This window comes from Ictalurus punctatus, chromosome 17 (genome assembly GCF_001660625.3).
Source record: "Ictalurus punctatus breed USDA103 chromosome 17, Coco_2.0, whole genome shotgun sequence".
Lineage (NCBI taxonomy): Eukaryota > Metazoa > Chordata > Actinopteri > Siluriformes > Ictaluridae > Ictalurus > Ictalurus punctatus.
Window position 1 is genome coordinate 13,293,911 of NC_030432.2, and position 13,981 is coordinate 13,307,891.

Below are 13,981 nucleotides of genomic sequence, written 5' to 3' on the forward strand. Positions count from 1 at the left end.
CTTAAAACACCAAGACAAATAAAATTTCAGATCCACCATTACCCTAACCAGAATAAAATCAGTTGAATGAATGAATGAATGAATGAAACAATCTATATGTTATTTTATAATAATCTATATTATAGAATGTTTCATCCATTCTATTATGTTAAACATAATATAGAAAACATTTTATTATCTATTGCTTACACTGCTTACAGTTTACAAACAAATTTTTAAATAAACTGGAATACTTTTTTTTTTTTTTTTAAATAGAAAGAAATGTAATCATTTCCCTCATAATATTTGGTCAATTTGACTTGAACTTGAACTTTCATTTATCATTTGTTGCCCTTCACATATGACCTACTTCCTCCTTCTGCAGAAATACTTGACACCGCCTGGAGGAAGCATCTGTAGATGTGAACATGATCGTGACAAGAGGGGCAAGTTTTAGGGAGGTCCAGTCAAATATGCTGCATGGTGAGCTTTCCCACAGTGTCAAACCAGCCAGGAACTTGGGAAAATAAACACTGTGGAGTAATACACATGTTGCAGCAGAGTGATGTCTCTCCCTTTCTGCTATTTTAACAACCTGTGTCTGATCTTCCTTTGCAGTGACATCTAATTGGTTATATTCACAATAAATAAATCTAATGTGTGTATGGACATTTCTGAGACATCACTGCCTAGACATTTCCTTTCCTGCAGCTCTTAGGAAGTAGTATAGTCGTACTAGCTATGAACTGTAATATATAAACATTTAGAGGAATATCCATACATCCATTTTCTATACTGCCTATCCTTCAGTGTCACAGGGAACCTGGAACCTATCCCAGGGAGGGTTGAGCACAAGGTGGGGTACACCCTGGACAGAGTACCAATCCATCCCACTCACATACACATTAACACACCCATTCAAACACTACGGACACTTTGGACATACCAATCAGCCTACCATGCATGTCTTTGGACTGGGGGAGGAAACCAGAATACCCAGAGGAAACCCCTGCAGCACAGGGAGAACATGCAAACTCCACACACACAGGAATCAAACCCTCAACCCGGGAGGTGTGAGGTGAACATGCTAACCACTAAGCCACCATAATAATAAAAATAATAATATAATAATAATAATAATAATAATAATAAGAAGAAGAAGAAGAAGAAGAAGAAGAAGAAGAAGAAGAACCTGTGATTATTATTATTATTGATTACAAATAATATATGTGAAGGCCCCCACTGTCTAAAAAAATAGGTTTTCTGTATAGAAGCCAAAAACAAACCTTCATTAGTGCTCCCTCTAGTGGAGAAGATAGAAAATAAATAAAACACATACATGGAAAAAAAAAATAGCAAAGTTAACAAACAATGGTAATATATAATGCTTAAAAGCCATCAAATAAGAATTATTCAAACATATTACATTAAAATTCAAGCAAAGCAAATAACCACTATTATACTTTTGTGTGTATTTACTCGATAGGGTAGAGCACTGAGTGCTTCCGGTTCAAAGGTTGTTGTTCACGCCATGTGCTTCTCATACCTCGATGTTGTTACTTTTATGTCCAATTCAGTGAAGTGACAGATTATACCTTTCCTCTTTTCCCCTAATATATTGTAAATGTACTGCAGGTTCAGTATGTCGCATAACATATCTTCGTCCAGTGGACAGGAAAAGGATAATGGAGGTAAGTACTAGTCAGCCATCTGTCTTATAGTGTTTACCTTTAAGGATATTTCTCATTTAAAATCAGTACAGTGTTCAGTACTGAGTACAGTAAAAGGTTGCTGTCAGTGGTTTTCAGTCGCACTTCGTTGCAGTTTCTAGATTCGCGTGTCCTGCAGACTTTGTGCCTCTTCAGTACAGCTGCAGTGAGAAGTGTGTGTTGGAGAGAGGAGAAAACACGGAGCTGTGGCTCATTAAAGCTCCAGCTCGCTTCAACCCCAGCAGGTGAGGAAAGCAGACAGCATGCTTAAAATACACCAATGTAACTTTCTCCTCATGTCCTCTAGATGAGGAGTTCTCACACTGCATTCAGGGGATCTGTTTAAGGATGTTTAACTATTCAAATTTTAAGCTCATTATTTGACTGTGTGCAGTGATATTTTGGCTATTTATTGGAGACATAGGGCATTCATGGATCTTTCAATTCACAGAACCAATTTTAAACTACTCATTAAAATTGCTGTTAAGCATTATTGACCTTTATTTATAGGCGTACATGTTTTTTAGTTTAAGTATGATTGAAGTATGGCTAATAACTTTAAGAGCTCAGTTATGAATATAACAGCATTGATGGTTGGTGATGATTTCCACCACTGTAACTGTAAGATTTTTTTATTAAGCGAGGACCCGCTGGCTGTGCTTCATGAACCCCTGGGAGTCCCCAGAACCCTGTTTGAGAACTGTAGCTCTAGATGTACAGGTGCATCTCAAAAAATGTGAATATAGTGGAAGAGTTATCTTTTTTTTTCTGTAATTTCATTCAAAAAAGTGGAACTTCCATATATTCTATATATTATTTTAAGCCTTTTTTGTTTTAATCTTGATGAGTATGGCTTACAGCTCATAAATAAAAAATCCAGTATCTCAAAATATTTGTGTATTATAGTACAGAATTTATAGTACAGAAATGTCGACCTTCTGAAAAGTATGTTAATTTATGCACTCAGTACTTGTTAGGGGCTTTTATACTTTTGCACGAGTTACTGCATCAATGTGATGTGGCATGGAGGCAATCAGTGACACTCTGTGGCACTGCTCAGGTGTTCTGGAAGCCCAGGTTGCTTTGATAGCGGCCTTCAGCTCGTCTGTATTGTTGGGTCTGGTGTTTCTCATAGATCCTCTATGGGATTCAGGCAAGGTGAGTTGGCTGGCCAATCAAGCACAGTAACACCATGCTCAGCAAACCAGTTACTAGTAGTTTTGGCACTGTGGGCAGGTGCCAAGTCCTGCTGGAAAAGGAAATCAGCATCTCCATAAAGCTCGTCTGCAGATGGAAGCATGAAGTGCTGTAAAATCTCCTGGTAGACGCTGCATGGACTCTCGACTTGAGAAAACACAGTGGACCAACACCAGCAGATGACATGGCACCCCAAATCCTCACTGACTGTGGAAGATTCACACTGGGCTTCAGGCAACTTGGATTCTGTTCCTCTCCACTCTTCCTCCGGACTCTGGGACCTTGATTTCCAAATGAAATGCAACATATTCTTTCGTCTTCCCCCATGATTGTGCTTGTGTGTACTGAACCAGACTGAGGGCTTAAAGGCTCAGGAAACCTTTGCAGGATTAGAGATCTTCTCAGGTCGACATTTCTATATTATAAATTCTTTATTCTAATATTTTGAGATACTGGACTTTTGATTTACATGAGCTGCAAGCCATAATCATCAAGATTAAAACAAAAAAATTTTTGAAAGATTTCACTTTGTGTGTAATGAATCTAGAATATATGAAAGTTCCACTATTTTAATTAAATTACCGCAAAAAAAATTTCGACGATATTTCACCATACATTTTTTTTTAGATGCATCTGTATGGTGTTGTATATCATGATACTTGAAGAGGTTTTCAAGATGACATGTATTACGAAATATTCAGTATTTCGTAAGTTTGCTAAAAATATTGCGGCTCATACTGATTTTTATATATATATATATATATATATATATATATATATATATATATATATATAAGCAAGCACTATTAGCAAATAGTGTTCTTAATAGTCATTTCAGTAAAGCATCTTTTACATTTAATTTTTTTTTTCTTTTCCACAAATTATGTGCAATTTTGTTCCACAGTGTTTATGCAAAACATGCATTTTTGCAGAATGCATCTTTTGATTTCTTCAGTCAAAGATGTGTCAAGCAAGTTTGTGTCCTTTCGGGGATGGGAATCTTTTTTTGTGTGTGTGTGTTTTTTGGATGGAAGATTTTGTGATTCTTCTTTATGTAGGTAAAGGATTGAGAGTGCAAGTAGCCAGAACAATGTTCTGTCGTATTAACTGTATTGCTGTTCTAATGGCATATTACCGATATTTTGCTGCATTAACCAATGCAGTTCTAATGTCATGTTTTCTGAGTTTTAAAAGGTCAGATAATATGCCATTAGAACTGCATTGGTAAGACATTCTCTTACGTCTGTCGCATCTTAAGCCCTTTTATTGTTAGTGTAATGGTTTGTGCTATGTATGTGCATGTTTTAAATTGCTACTGATGCAATTCAGCAACTGGACTACTAGAGCAAATGTATCTTGAGTAAACAAGTACAGGGAACTGTAAAATATTGTCCATCATACATATGCTACAGATGCTGTAGAGAGGTTGAATATCTGGAATGAAAAAGGTTGCAGTTGTTTGCTGTCTAAATGAATGCTTTTAAATGATTTTGCTCTGTTTCCTTTTCAGTCTGGCAGATTTGAAAGTGTCCTTATCAGGCCTGGAGATGATCCAGTCTACTGATGCATCTCCTCAGATCTACAGTGTTCTCTCAAGCTCCTCAGGCCCTACTGACCTCCATCTTCTCACCTCTAGTGATAAGCAAAATGCATGTCCCAGTGTTTCTGGCTTTGCTGGAATCCTCAATATCAGTGAAAGTTATGGGGACTGCAGTGCTAATCAGAGCCCTATGCCCATCCCAGCAGCCCCTGCTCCGACCTTCCCACCCGGCCTGAAGCAGCGCTTCCAGCCCTTCGGCAGCTGTACACCTGCTCGCATGTTTCAGAGCACCACCTCGACCTCTCTTTTGCCACTGCAGAAAGCAGAGCTGGAGTCTGAAGAGACTGAAGTCCAGAGTAAAAAGAAGAAGCAGAAAAAGAAGAAGGAGAAGCACAGTAGACAGGAGCCCATGGCCCACATTAAGAAGGAAGAAATATATTATGAGTGTTGTGAGCTGCAAGTCCTGGAGCCAGTGGAGGAAGATGGGACAGCAGAGAGAAAGAAGAAAAAGAAGATTAAGAAAGAAAAGGAGTCACAGAATGAGTTTGCCATTGATGACAGTTTGATAACCAAAGAGGAACCAATGGACACATCATATGGTGATCGTGAGAGCCCTGTGAAAAAGAAAAAGAAGAAGAAGAAGAAGGAACAAGATGAGTAAACATTCATTAAAGGTCATTACACACTCTATTAGGAACACACTTTTCCAGTCTTCAACTATCCAGTGTTTGTGAAACTGTCCCCACTGCAGCCTCAGTTTTCTGTTCTTGGCTGACAGAAGTGGAACCCGACGTGCTTTTCTGCTGTTGTAGGCCATCTGTCTCTAGGTTAGATGTGTTGTGCATTCTGAGATGCTTTCCTGCTCACCACATTTGTACAGAGTAGTTATGAGTGACTGTAGCCTTTCTATCAGCTCAAACCAGTCTAGCCATTCTCTGTTGACCTCTCTCATCAACAAAGTGTTTCCGTTTGCAGACCTGCCGCTTACTAGGATACTGGGTTTTTTTTTCCCCCTTTCTTTTTCTTTTTACTTTATTGCACCATTCTGTGCAATATTGTGAACATTACCTGAATCTGCTGGCCCGAATCTGCATGATATTCTGCACTGCACTACTGCCACACGATTGGCTGATTAGATAATTGCATGAGTGAGTAGGTGTATGGGTGTTCCAAATAAAGTGCTTTAGTGAATGTTTATTTTGATGGTAACTATGGCGATTTTTAAACTTTTATGTCAGAAAAGTTGACTACAACAGTTAGTCATGTTACAACAAACTGTAGGCTGAAACATTTAAATGAATTTATTGCATCCTTTTTGTCAAGGTGGCATAAACAAATACTGAAATGTCATGCAGAAGACATTTTTAATCGTAAATCATATTTTGCTAAAACGTTACTTGTTGAATTCAGTTGCTCACAAATGTTTGCATACCCTTAAGACAAATTTGTGATCTTTTTTTTCCTATATAGGAACTTCAGATTATATTACATAATACATGGCTTTGTTTGTTTGTTTTTTAACACAAAGTTCAAGGTGCTTTATTGGTGGACAAAACCACTTGGGTGGATTTTGGTTTCATACAGATCTGTGTAGGTGCAAATCATCAGTAAAATGAGGAACAGCACAAAACACATACAAAAAATATAATAAATTGCCAATACTACAATCTAAAAAAATTAGACTAAATATTCTTTATAATGTATATTCATTAATTCAAACTGTTCTTTAATAATATATTTAACTACTGTATGTCTTTATAACTAGCTCCAAACCTTTTTATTTCTTCTGAACAGCGTTTGTAATCTCTCAGATGTAATATTCACCCTTTCCACCTCCACCACCCACCCACGTTCTTCTACTAACTCTGATCTAACTGTTCTAGGTTGCTTGGCCAATCTTCACCCGTCCTTTTTTTTATTTTATTGTAATGTCCACTACATGTCCTACACTGTGTTTTTTTGAATCAGGGTGAAACATCCAGCTTAGTGTGACCAGCTGCTAAACCACAGCCTGAGCTGGACAAACTCGTAAACCATCTCTGCCAGCTGGTAAGTGCTGGTAGGAAGGAATCAGTTTCTGAGTTACTGCTGCCATTATTACATTGTGCTAAACCTGTAAATTAAATCCCAGTTCAACATGTCATATTGGGCTGTAATAATGCAATATCGAAAAAAAAAAGTACTTATTTCATGTATATTCTCACATAACTAATATGTCCAGCTAACTGTTAATGATCACATGTCGCATCATATATCGAGAGGATTTTAATTGCGTTTAGTATATTTATTGACACAACTTTGTTATTTAGCCGATTATGCAAGAGTGCTCATAGCAGCAGTCAAGGAAAGAGAAGGAACTGATGTGCAATATTGGATGATATGCTACATAACATCATTTGCTGTTGTGGGAAGTAGCAGAGAGTCACAACCTTGATCTCCGGTGGTGCTGCATTAGTAGATGAGTTCACAGCTTCCCTCAATCACTCCACAATCACTGCAATACCCACGCATTCGTGACAAAACCATTTTAAAAGTTCATCGTCATTATTGTCAACACATTAACTCAATTGCCCCATTAAATGTCAACAGCGAGGAGCATGTCTTGGTGCTTTAGGAGGCCTTTAGGCCAGTGGTTTTCAAACTTTTCACAGTCAGGGACCTCTTTTTTTATATATATTTATATATATAAAATATGCATGCACTGACATCAGTCACAACCCCCGTGTTCAAATGTGTACAATAATATTCTGCCTATATATTGTATAACAGATATTTTTATTCCTGTGTGACACAACACATTGGGTCCAAGTTGACATTATTTAGATGCTGGCTTGTTTTTTAGTTATTAAGGTTTTGAACTAATTCAAGTGAAGTGACAGGCTATTATCTATTATAACTATATTTTAAATACAAAATTGGTCATGCGTTATAAAAAAAAAAAAAGAAAAAAAAAAAAAGAATAAAAAAACACAAACTCACTGGCTCTGATTCCCAGACCCCTGGAGCCCAGTTTGAGAAGCATTTGGCACATAAAAACATTGTGAATTACTCTCAAACTGGAAATTAGGGTAAACATTTAAACATATTTGCTGAAGCGTTTCTCATAAATCTCCCAGTTAGTAGCTACATTTAGTCTTATTTTTTGTGAGTGTGATTATAGCCCCAGTTCTTATGACAAATAATAGGGTCATAGCAAAACATCTTTTCAGTAAGGAATTTTGGTACTCCTGCAATTCATGTTTTTTCCCTGTATTTTGTAGATTATTGTAAAACAGGTACATCTACTAGAAACCATGGGTAATACTTTTACACAGGTCCATGTGAAAATCGCAGCCTACTGATGTGTGATATTGATCCGACATGCTCTCACGGTTGTAAATAGGCCATTTTTTTTGGCGGGGGGACATTTTAGGATAAGTTTCTAAGGTTAGGAGATGTATTCACACTTTACATTTTCTCATTACTTCATTCGTATGTTATCGTGGTATCTCTCTAGCTGGTTGGAATAACTACAGCGTGTGCAGGAGGTCACGTTGTATTAGCAGGGATTGTGAGATGGCGCTGCAGTTGTGCAGTGCTCAATGTGAGCGATAGGGGGCGGTGTTGCTCACTTGCACAGCTTCCACCACTGGCGCTATACACTGGAGGATTGCTGTGAGTTCTGCACTGAGGTATGGCCATGTTTTCTAATGAGCATCGAGCATCTGATGCCTGCCGAGTTGAAACCTTCTCTAGTTATTCAAGCACAGCGGAATCAATTTCAGCACAACATAAATTTCAGCTCCATTCTTTCTTACTTTTCTGAGTGCAAATACAGATACTGTCTTGAAAAATGACCTGTAGTATGAACATCACCTCATGCTCACCTCTACATATCACAAGCTGAATTTTGAAGGAACTTTTCGAGCCAACCTCATTTGTTGTGTGTATAGTAAAATTGTTGGTTGTCAATATCTTTCGTAATCTTTTTGTCTTCTGACCGTATACCTGAAAACAATGGAAATGTTCAGTGTGGTACTGTTCTAAACAATTATACTCATTCTTATGTTGCACATGTTTCCTTGTATTACTGTCATGTGCTGTCCTCATGGTATTCACTCATGTGATGGGTGCTTTGAACACATACAGTACACACGTATGTCAGCGACTGTGGTTGAATGATAGAACAGGATGAGCTGGACACCATGTGCGCACTGAGGCAACAGGATGCAGGGTTTCCTCACCTCTGTTACTCTCCTGCCCAGCATTATGGATGTGATAAGTATTTTTTTTTTAAATTCTGTGGTGCCGCTGTACCATCAATGTGATGAGATGCTGGAACAACGCTTACTGCCTGGCAGATAAATAATTGAATGCAGTCTGAAGTTTGGGAGCGACGTGTCCAGACTGTAGAGCAGACTCGAGCCCCTGCACCCCAACTGATGCAAACGATAACGTTTGGAGGGGTGTGTGTGTGTGTGTGTGTGATACATTTCTAATTTGTGCAGCGTCCATTCTCTCTCTCTCTCTCCCTCTCCTCCACCCCCTCTCTTTCACTGCAGCAATCTTTCCTTGCTGTATGCTGTAAAGCTCTCACTCTTTCATTTCTCTCTCTCTCTCTCTCTCTCTCTCTCTCTCTCTCTCTCTCTCTCTCTCCGGCCTGCGGCATTCAGGGGGGTGGATGGTGTGTTACCATGGCAACGCAGACTTGCCAAGGACCATGGAGTCGCATTCACCGATATGAGAAAGTGTTCCCTCATTAAAACATAAAAGAAACCACTTACTGTTTTTATTGTGAGCAAAACAGCATTCTCACACGACCTTCCTTTTATGTTTCTACTCTTTATGGGATTATACGGTGCATAATATGTATGTGTAACTATATGACGATGTGTGGAATGTGTGTGACTGCGTTTTTGTCAGATAAAACCTGAGAGTTTCCGTCATGTGGTATGGAGGCACTTTGGAGTGACGCACCAGTTACTTAACTGTGTACTAATGGTTTGACTTCCTGTTTACTAGTTGCTGCATAATTTGAGCGAGGATAACAAACCTTTATTTATTCAGATTTCATACATGTCACATGTTTTGTGTGTTTCCTCCCAGCTAATTTCAACCAGAAATGAAGACTCTGTGACACACACATTGCAGATCACAGAGCAAAATTATGTTCTAGTTGAAGTGTGTGTGTGTGTGTGTGTGTGTGTGTGTGTGTGTGTGTGTGTTTGTGTGTGTCTGATGCTACTGTTGCTATGCGCTTACAGACAAGTCAATTCCAACATATGCTATGAAAGCAGCCCCCTTTCTGCTAGTTTCCATGACAACCGCAATGCCATGTTTGCCCCATTGTTGCTTTGCCCACCTTTTTGTGTGTGACTCGAGGCTGAAGCTGTGCAGGGACGCTGTCTCTTATTCATCATCTTGCTCCGGTCACAAAGAATGCTCAAATATTGCATTTTATTGTTGAAATTGAAATAGCACCAAAGATTTGTAACACTCAGAGATTATACGGATTGTCTGAAATAAATGAAATCTGAAATACCAGTATGAATATCAACAGTTTAAATGAACGGTTTAGTCATGGGCTGGAGGCATTTTTCAAAAAAAGCTGAAGTGTAATATAATGTAGAGTTGTCAGATGTATTAGCATATTTGTTGTTGTCAACATGCTTTGTGTTGTAAAATCATCAAATTTGCACAGTTCAGTTGGTGTAAAATGCTACGGGTGGGGTTACTCTTAGAAAAAAGGTTCAATCTAGGACCCTTAATACTTCTCCCATTGTCAGTCTCATATAAATTTCTAATGAGATCTGGTTCCTTGATGTACCACTGTTAACAAAGGAGATTTTTATTTGTGAACAGAACAAAGAATCATGTCTCATGAAATCATTGTAAAATTAAGATCATCTTAACTGAAAGGAAGAGTGTGGCAGAGTGAGATGTTCACTCTATCATCTAATGATTCTTACTTCTGCAATGCTTTTAGGAACCTCAAAACATCCTAGACTGACTTTTGGTCATTTCTTTGTCTTGGTACTTGGGATGATGACACCAAGTCCACGTCTGGTTTTAATATAGCTACGTAACATGTTTGTGCTCCACATCCAGGCACTGATCCAACAGTAAGCCTTCTAGCAGAGGCTCGTTTTGTTGGAGATCAGGGTTCAGTATGGTGGAGAAGAACTGCATGACCCATCGAGGTGGACCAACTCTGATTCTGCCAGGCCTGCTGTGTGCCATCTGCGTAAGGGTCACTCACACACACACACACACACACACACACACACACACACACACACACACACACACACACACACACACACCCCTCTCCCTTTCGTCTCTCTCTGTTGCAGTGATGATGTCTTCATGTCCTTTTCATACTCTTGGGTGGACTAGATAATCGCTGAAGAGCTGGCAGAAAATGGGTCATTAAAAAAAAGTGCTTTTTATATCCTCCCTGTAACACTGTTGGATTTAACCTTCAGGTGTTAGTGGTTGCTAAAATTGTGGTGGAAAAGGGATGTAGGCTAATTAGATGTGGCACTGCTTCTTTTCGATTGAATAGAATTTCAGTATATTTTTAATGAAGAGACTGGTTTAGAATCCAAGTCACATACTTGCAACATGTTAAAGCAACCTGATGCTAAAATCACATCATATTAGGAGCAATTTTAAGGAGATTTTCATGTTGTCATTTTTGTGACTGTCCAGCAGATTTCATAAGATTTTATTATTTCATTTATTCAGAATAAATAGTTGCAATCAAACATCAAGGATATACAGTCACCGTGATTGCTTACATGCAACTGACTAGTGGACTATCAGTGATTTGTGTAGCACTAGTACTGTTCTCACACACACACATACACACACTTTTTCAGATAATCTGGCTCCTTATTTCTGCATTGAGAGGATCTAGTAAGGGTTGTCTCTTCCCTCAGGACATCACACCCTACAAACTCTTCCTTCTATGGGCTTTCAAAAGGCTATGGTGGCGTTCCTCAGAAAGGTCATAACATGTCGGGGGTTTCTCCTGTGGTGCTACTAAAAAGATAGATGTCTCCCGTCAGTATTAAAGCAGTCCTCTCTGAGTCTCAGTACAGCAGCTGGGCAGTCGCTGGACGATGAGCGGGCAGGCGTGTTCTGCCTGAGAGCAGTCTGAATAGACCACTGAGAGAGTCAAATCCCTCTCAAGTGCTTATCATTTGTAGGGTTATGAAGCTGTTGCTGGGCTGTTGAAGATTCCTATTAAATATGAGGCTATTTAGGGACTGAGTGCAGTCCTTGAGCTTGTTGATGTCTGTATTCTGGTCTTCTGAATTAGCCCCTGATTGTTACCATCCTCAGGATCAGCCCTGTGCACAGTTTCAGTGTTAAGAAAAATGGTTCATAAGTGCAATTTATATGTATTAATTACTGATTAATAACTATAAATTACTATTAATATGTAGTTTTAGGTATTCTTCATTTTCATCAGTTTACCATCTTATGTTGCCCTTTTTTAACTCAGGTTTATTATTTTATGGTTAACTATATTATTTTATAGTTATATAGTTTAAAAAATATAATTTTATATAGTGTTATTATTATTATTATTATTATTATTATTATTATTATTATTATTATTAGGATTAAGGGGGGAAGGGGCAAAAACCCCTATTGTTTTCATTAGTTTTCTTCAACTTCTTCCTCTTATTTTCTTCTTTTTCTTCTTCCACTCTTGAGTCTGTGGCAGCCAGTAGAACGCTTGCGGGAAAGTTATAAAAATTTGGCACACAGATAGAGAACAGTCTGATGTGTTAAATTTGGAGTCTCTAACTCAATCCCTCTAGCGCCACTAACTGTCCAAAGTTGCACTCATGTTTATGTTAATAACTTTTGATCCGTGAGTCCTAGAAACAAAATTCCTTTGCTCAAGATGATTCAATTGCACCAAATGACGTCATTTTCCGTCATGAAAAATTTCCTGCCATTTTGAATTTTCTGAAAAACCTGAAACTTTTTCAAACTCTCCGAGGCTATTTGTCTGATTTGCATGAAATTTGCCTGCATCATCTAGAGATACTTACGACCAAAAAATTATTCACGGAGTTTTGATAAACCATACTGTTTTCGAATGACGTTTCAATGAATTCAACTAAGAGCATGCCAAAAGGGACATGAAGGTATATCTCTGTAATGCTGTAGCGTATTTATACCACACTTATTATTTGTCAGAGGCATCATGATTTGAGGGTGTCTGCTCAGTTTATTTTTAGTTATTTTTAGAATATTGTTTTCTTATGATTGATAATGTACTTTTTTAAAATCTCCTCATACACTGTGCATTGGATTCTAACAAAAAAATGTCACACAGGTTCTTTTGCTGCTCATGGTGCCGATAATTGGCTCGACCCTGGTATTGCTTTATTATTATTATTATTATTATTATTATTATTATTATTATTATTATAACAGTGCTTTATCTTACAAGCAGCAAACAAAGTACAGATAAAGGGCGAGAATGTTTACTTTAGTTTTGGGAACAAAACTGGTGATGCAGGAGAGGAGAAGATTCTCAGCACAGTCACAGTGAGTCCTACTAGCACACAGTCTTTGTCACACATTTCTATCACTGATCATAATTCTGCAGTGTAACTTGCTCACACAACATACTGGTGTACAAGCAGGACAGGAAGGGAAATTACAGATGGTTAATCTTCTTTGTCACTGTGATTCTAATTACAGCTTCATGCACCTACGCTTAAATCATTAATGTGGAAATAAAATGACATAATTTCCCAAGAAGTGCTTAATTTCTGACAGGATGCTGTAAAAATTTATTTATTAAAGCATATGCTCAAGAACAGAAAAAAAAAACAACTGCAGTAATGCAGAACATATCAGTACCATAAAATTGATAAAAAGAAATCACTGTAAACGCTACAGTGTTTTAAAATCACAGTTTTGCATTGCAATTTCTAAATGTCCTTAATTTATTTCTTTATGTACATAGCATAAAACGTTCTTAAATTTTTTAAAAGTTGATTTTTTTTTTTTTTTTACTCTGAATAAACACAAGTATAATTTGTCAGCTTCATTTGTTAGAAATATTACAACAGCAAGAAACCCCAAAACATATAAAACTATTACAACCACTTTCAGTGTTGACCTGTTATTAATGAAACTGGAGCATTGTTTCAGATCAGCTTAATGATTATTGATAAACAGCTATTTTGGTCATTTAGAAACAAATAGCGATATTCCTCAGCGTTGTGTTTGAAAACTGTAAATTTATAGAATCTAGATCACTTGTTAAACAAATGCTTGTCAAACAGTGGCATGTGTTGAAATTAGATGAAATGAGAAATCTGGGCCATTCAGGATCTCCTTACTTGTATATGCTGTGAGTGCGCCAGACCAGCTGCTCATCCATGGCACAAAGTTCACTTTGGTTGTTTAGATGTAGAGCTTGAGAAATGATCTAGACTGCATACCAACAATTATTGATGACTATTTAATAGTAAAAACATGTTACTCATAGTGATGAATCTTTGCTGGGAATGATGCTTGGAATCTTGGAAGCCGGGGGCCTTTT

At 37.8% G+C, this 13,981-nt stretch overlaps 1 protein-coding gene across 1 annotated transcript; it reads left to right on the plus strand.

The window, feature by feature from the left end:
- Positions 1-1,466: 1,466 nt before the first annotated feature.
- Positions 1,467-5,922, plus strand: polr1g (RNA polymerase I subunit G). The gene is made up of 3 exons (XM_017491757.3): positions 1,467-1,670; positions 1,804-1,933; positions 4,396-5,922. The coding sequence occupies exons 1-3, from the start codon at positions 1,604-1,606 to the stop codon at positions 5,084-5,086; spliced, it is 888 nt and encodes a 295-aa protein (XP_017347246.1). The 5' UTR covers positions 1,467-1,603; the 3' UTR covers positions 5,087-5,922.
- Positions 5,923-13,981: the final 8,059 nt, after the last annotated feature.

What these genes read in the sequence shown, in the direction of transcription:
- polr1g (XM_017491757.3), top strand. Translation starts at nt 1,604, where the DNA reads ATGTACTGCAGGTTCAGTATGTCGCATAACATATCTTCGTCCAGTGGA. An exon ending in ACAGGAAAAGGATAATGGAG is followed by an intron (nt 1,671 to 1,803) that starts GTAAGTACTAGT and finishes ACTTCGTTGCAG; the next exon opens with TTTCTAGATTCGCGTGTCCT. An exon ending in GCTCGCTTCAACCCCAGCAG is followed by an intron (nt 1,934 to 4,395) that starts GTGAGGAAAGCA and finishes TTTCCTTTTCAG; the next exon opens with TCTGGCAGATTTGAAAGTGT.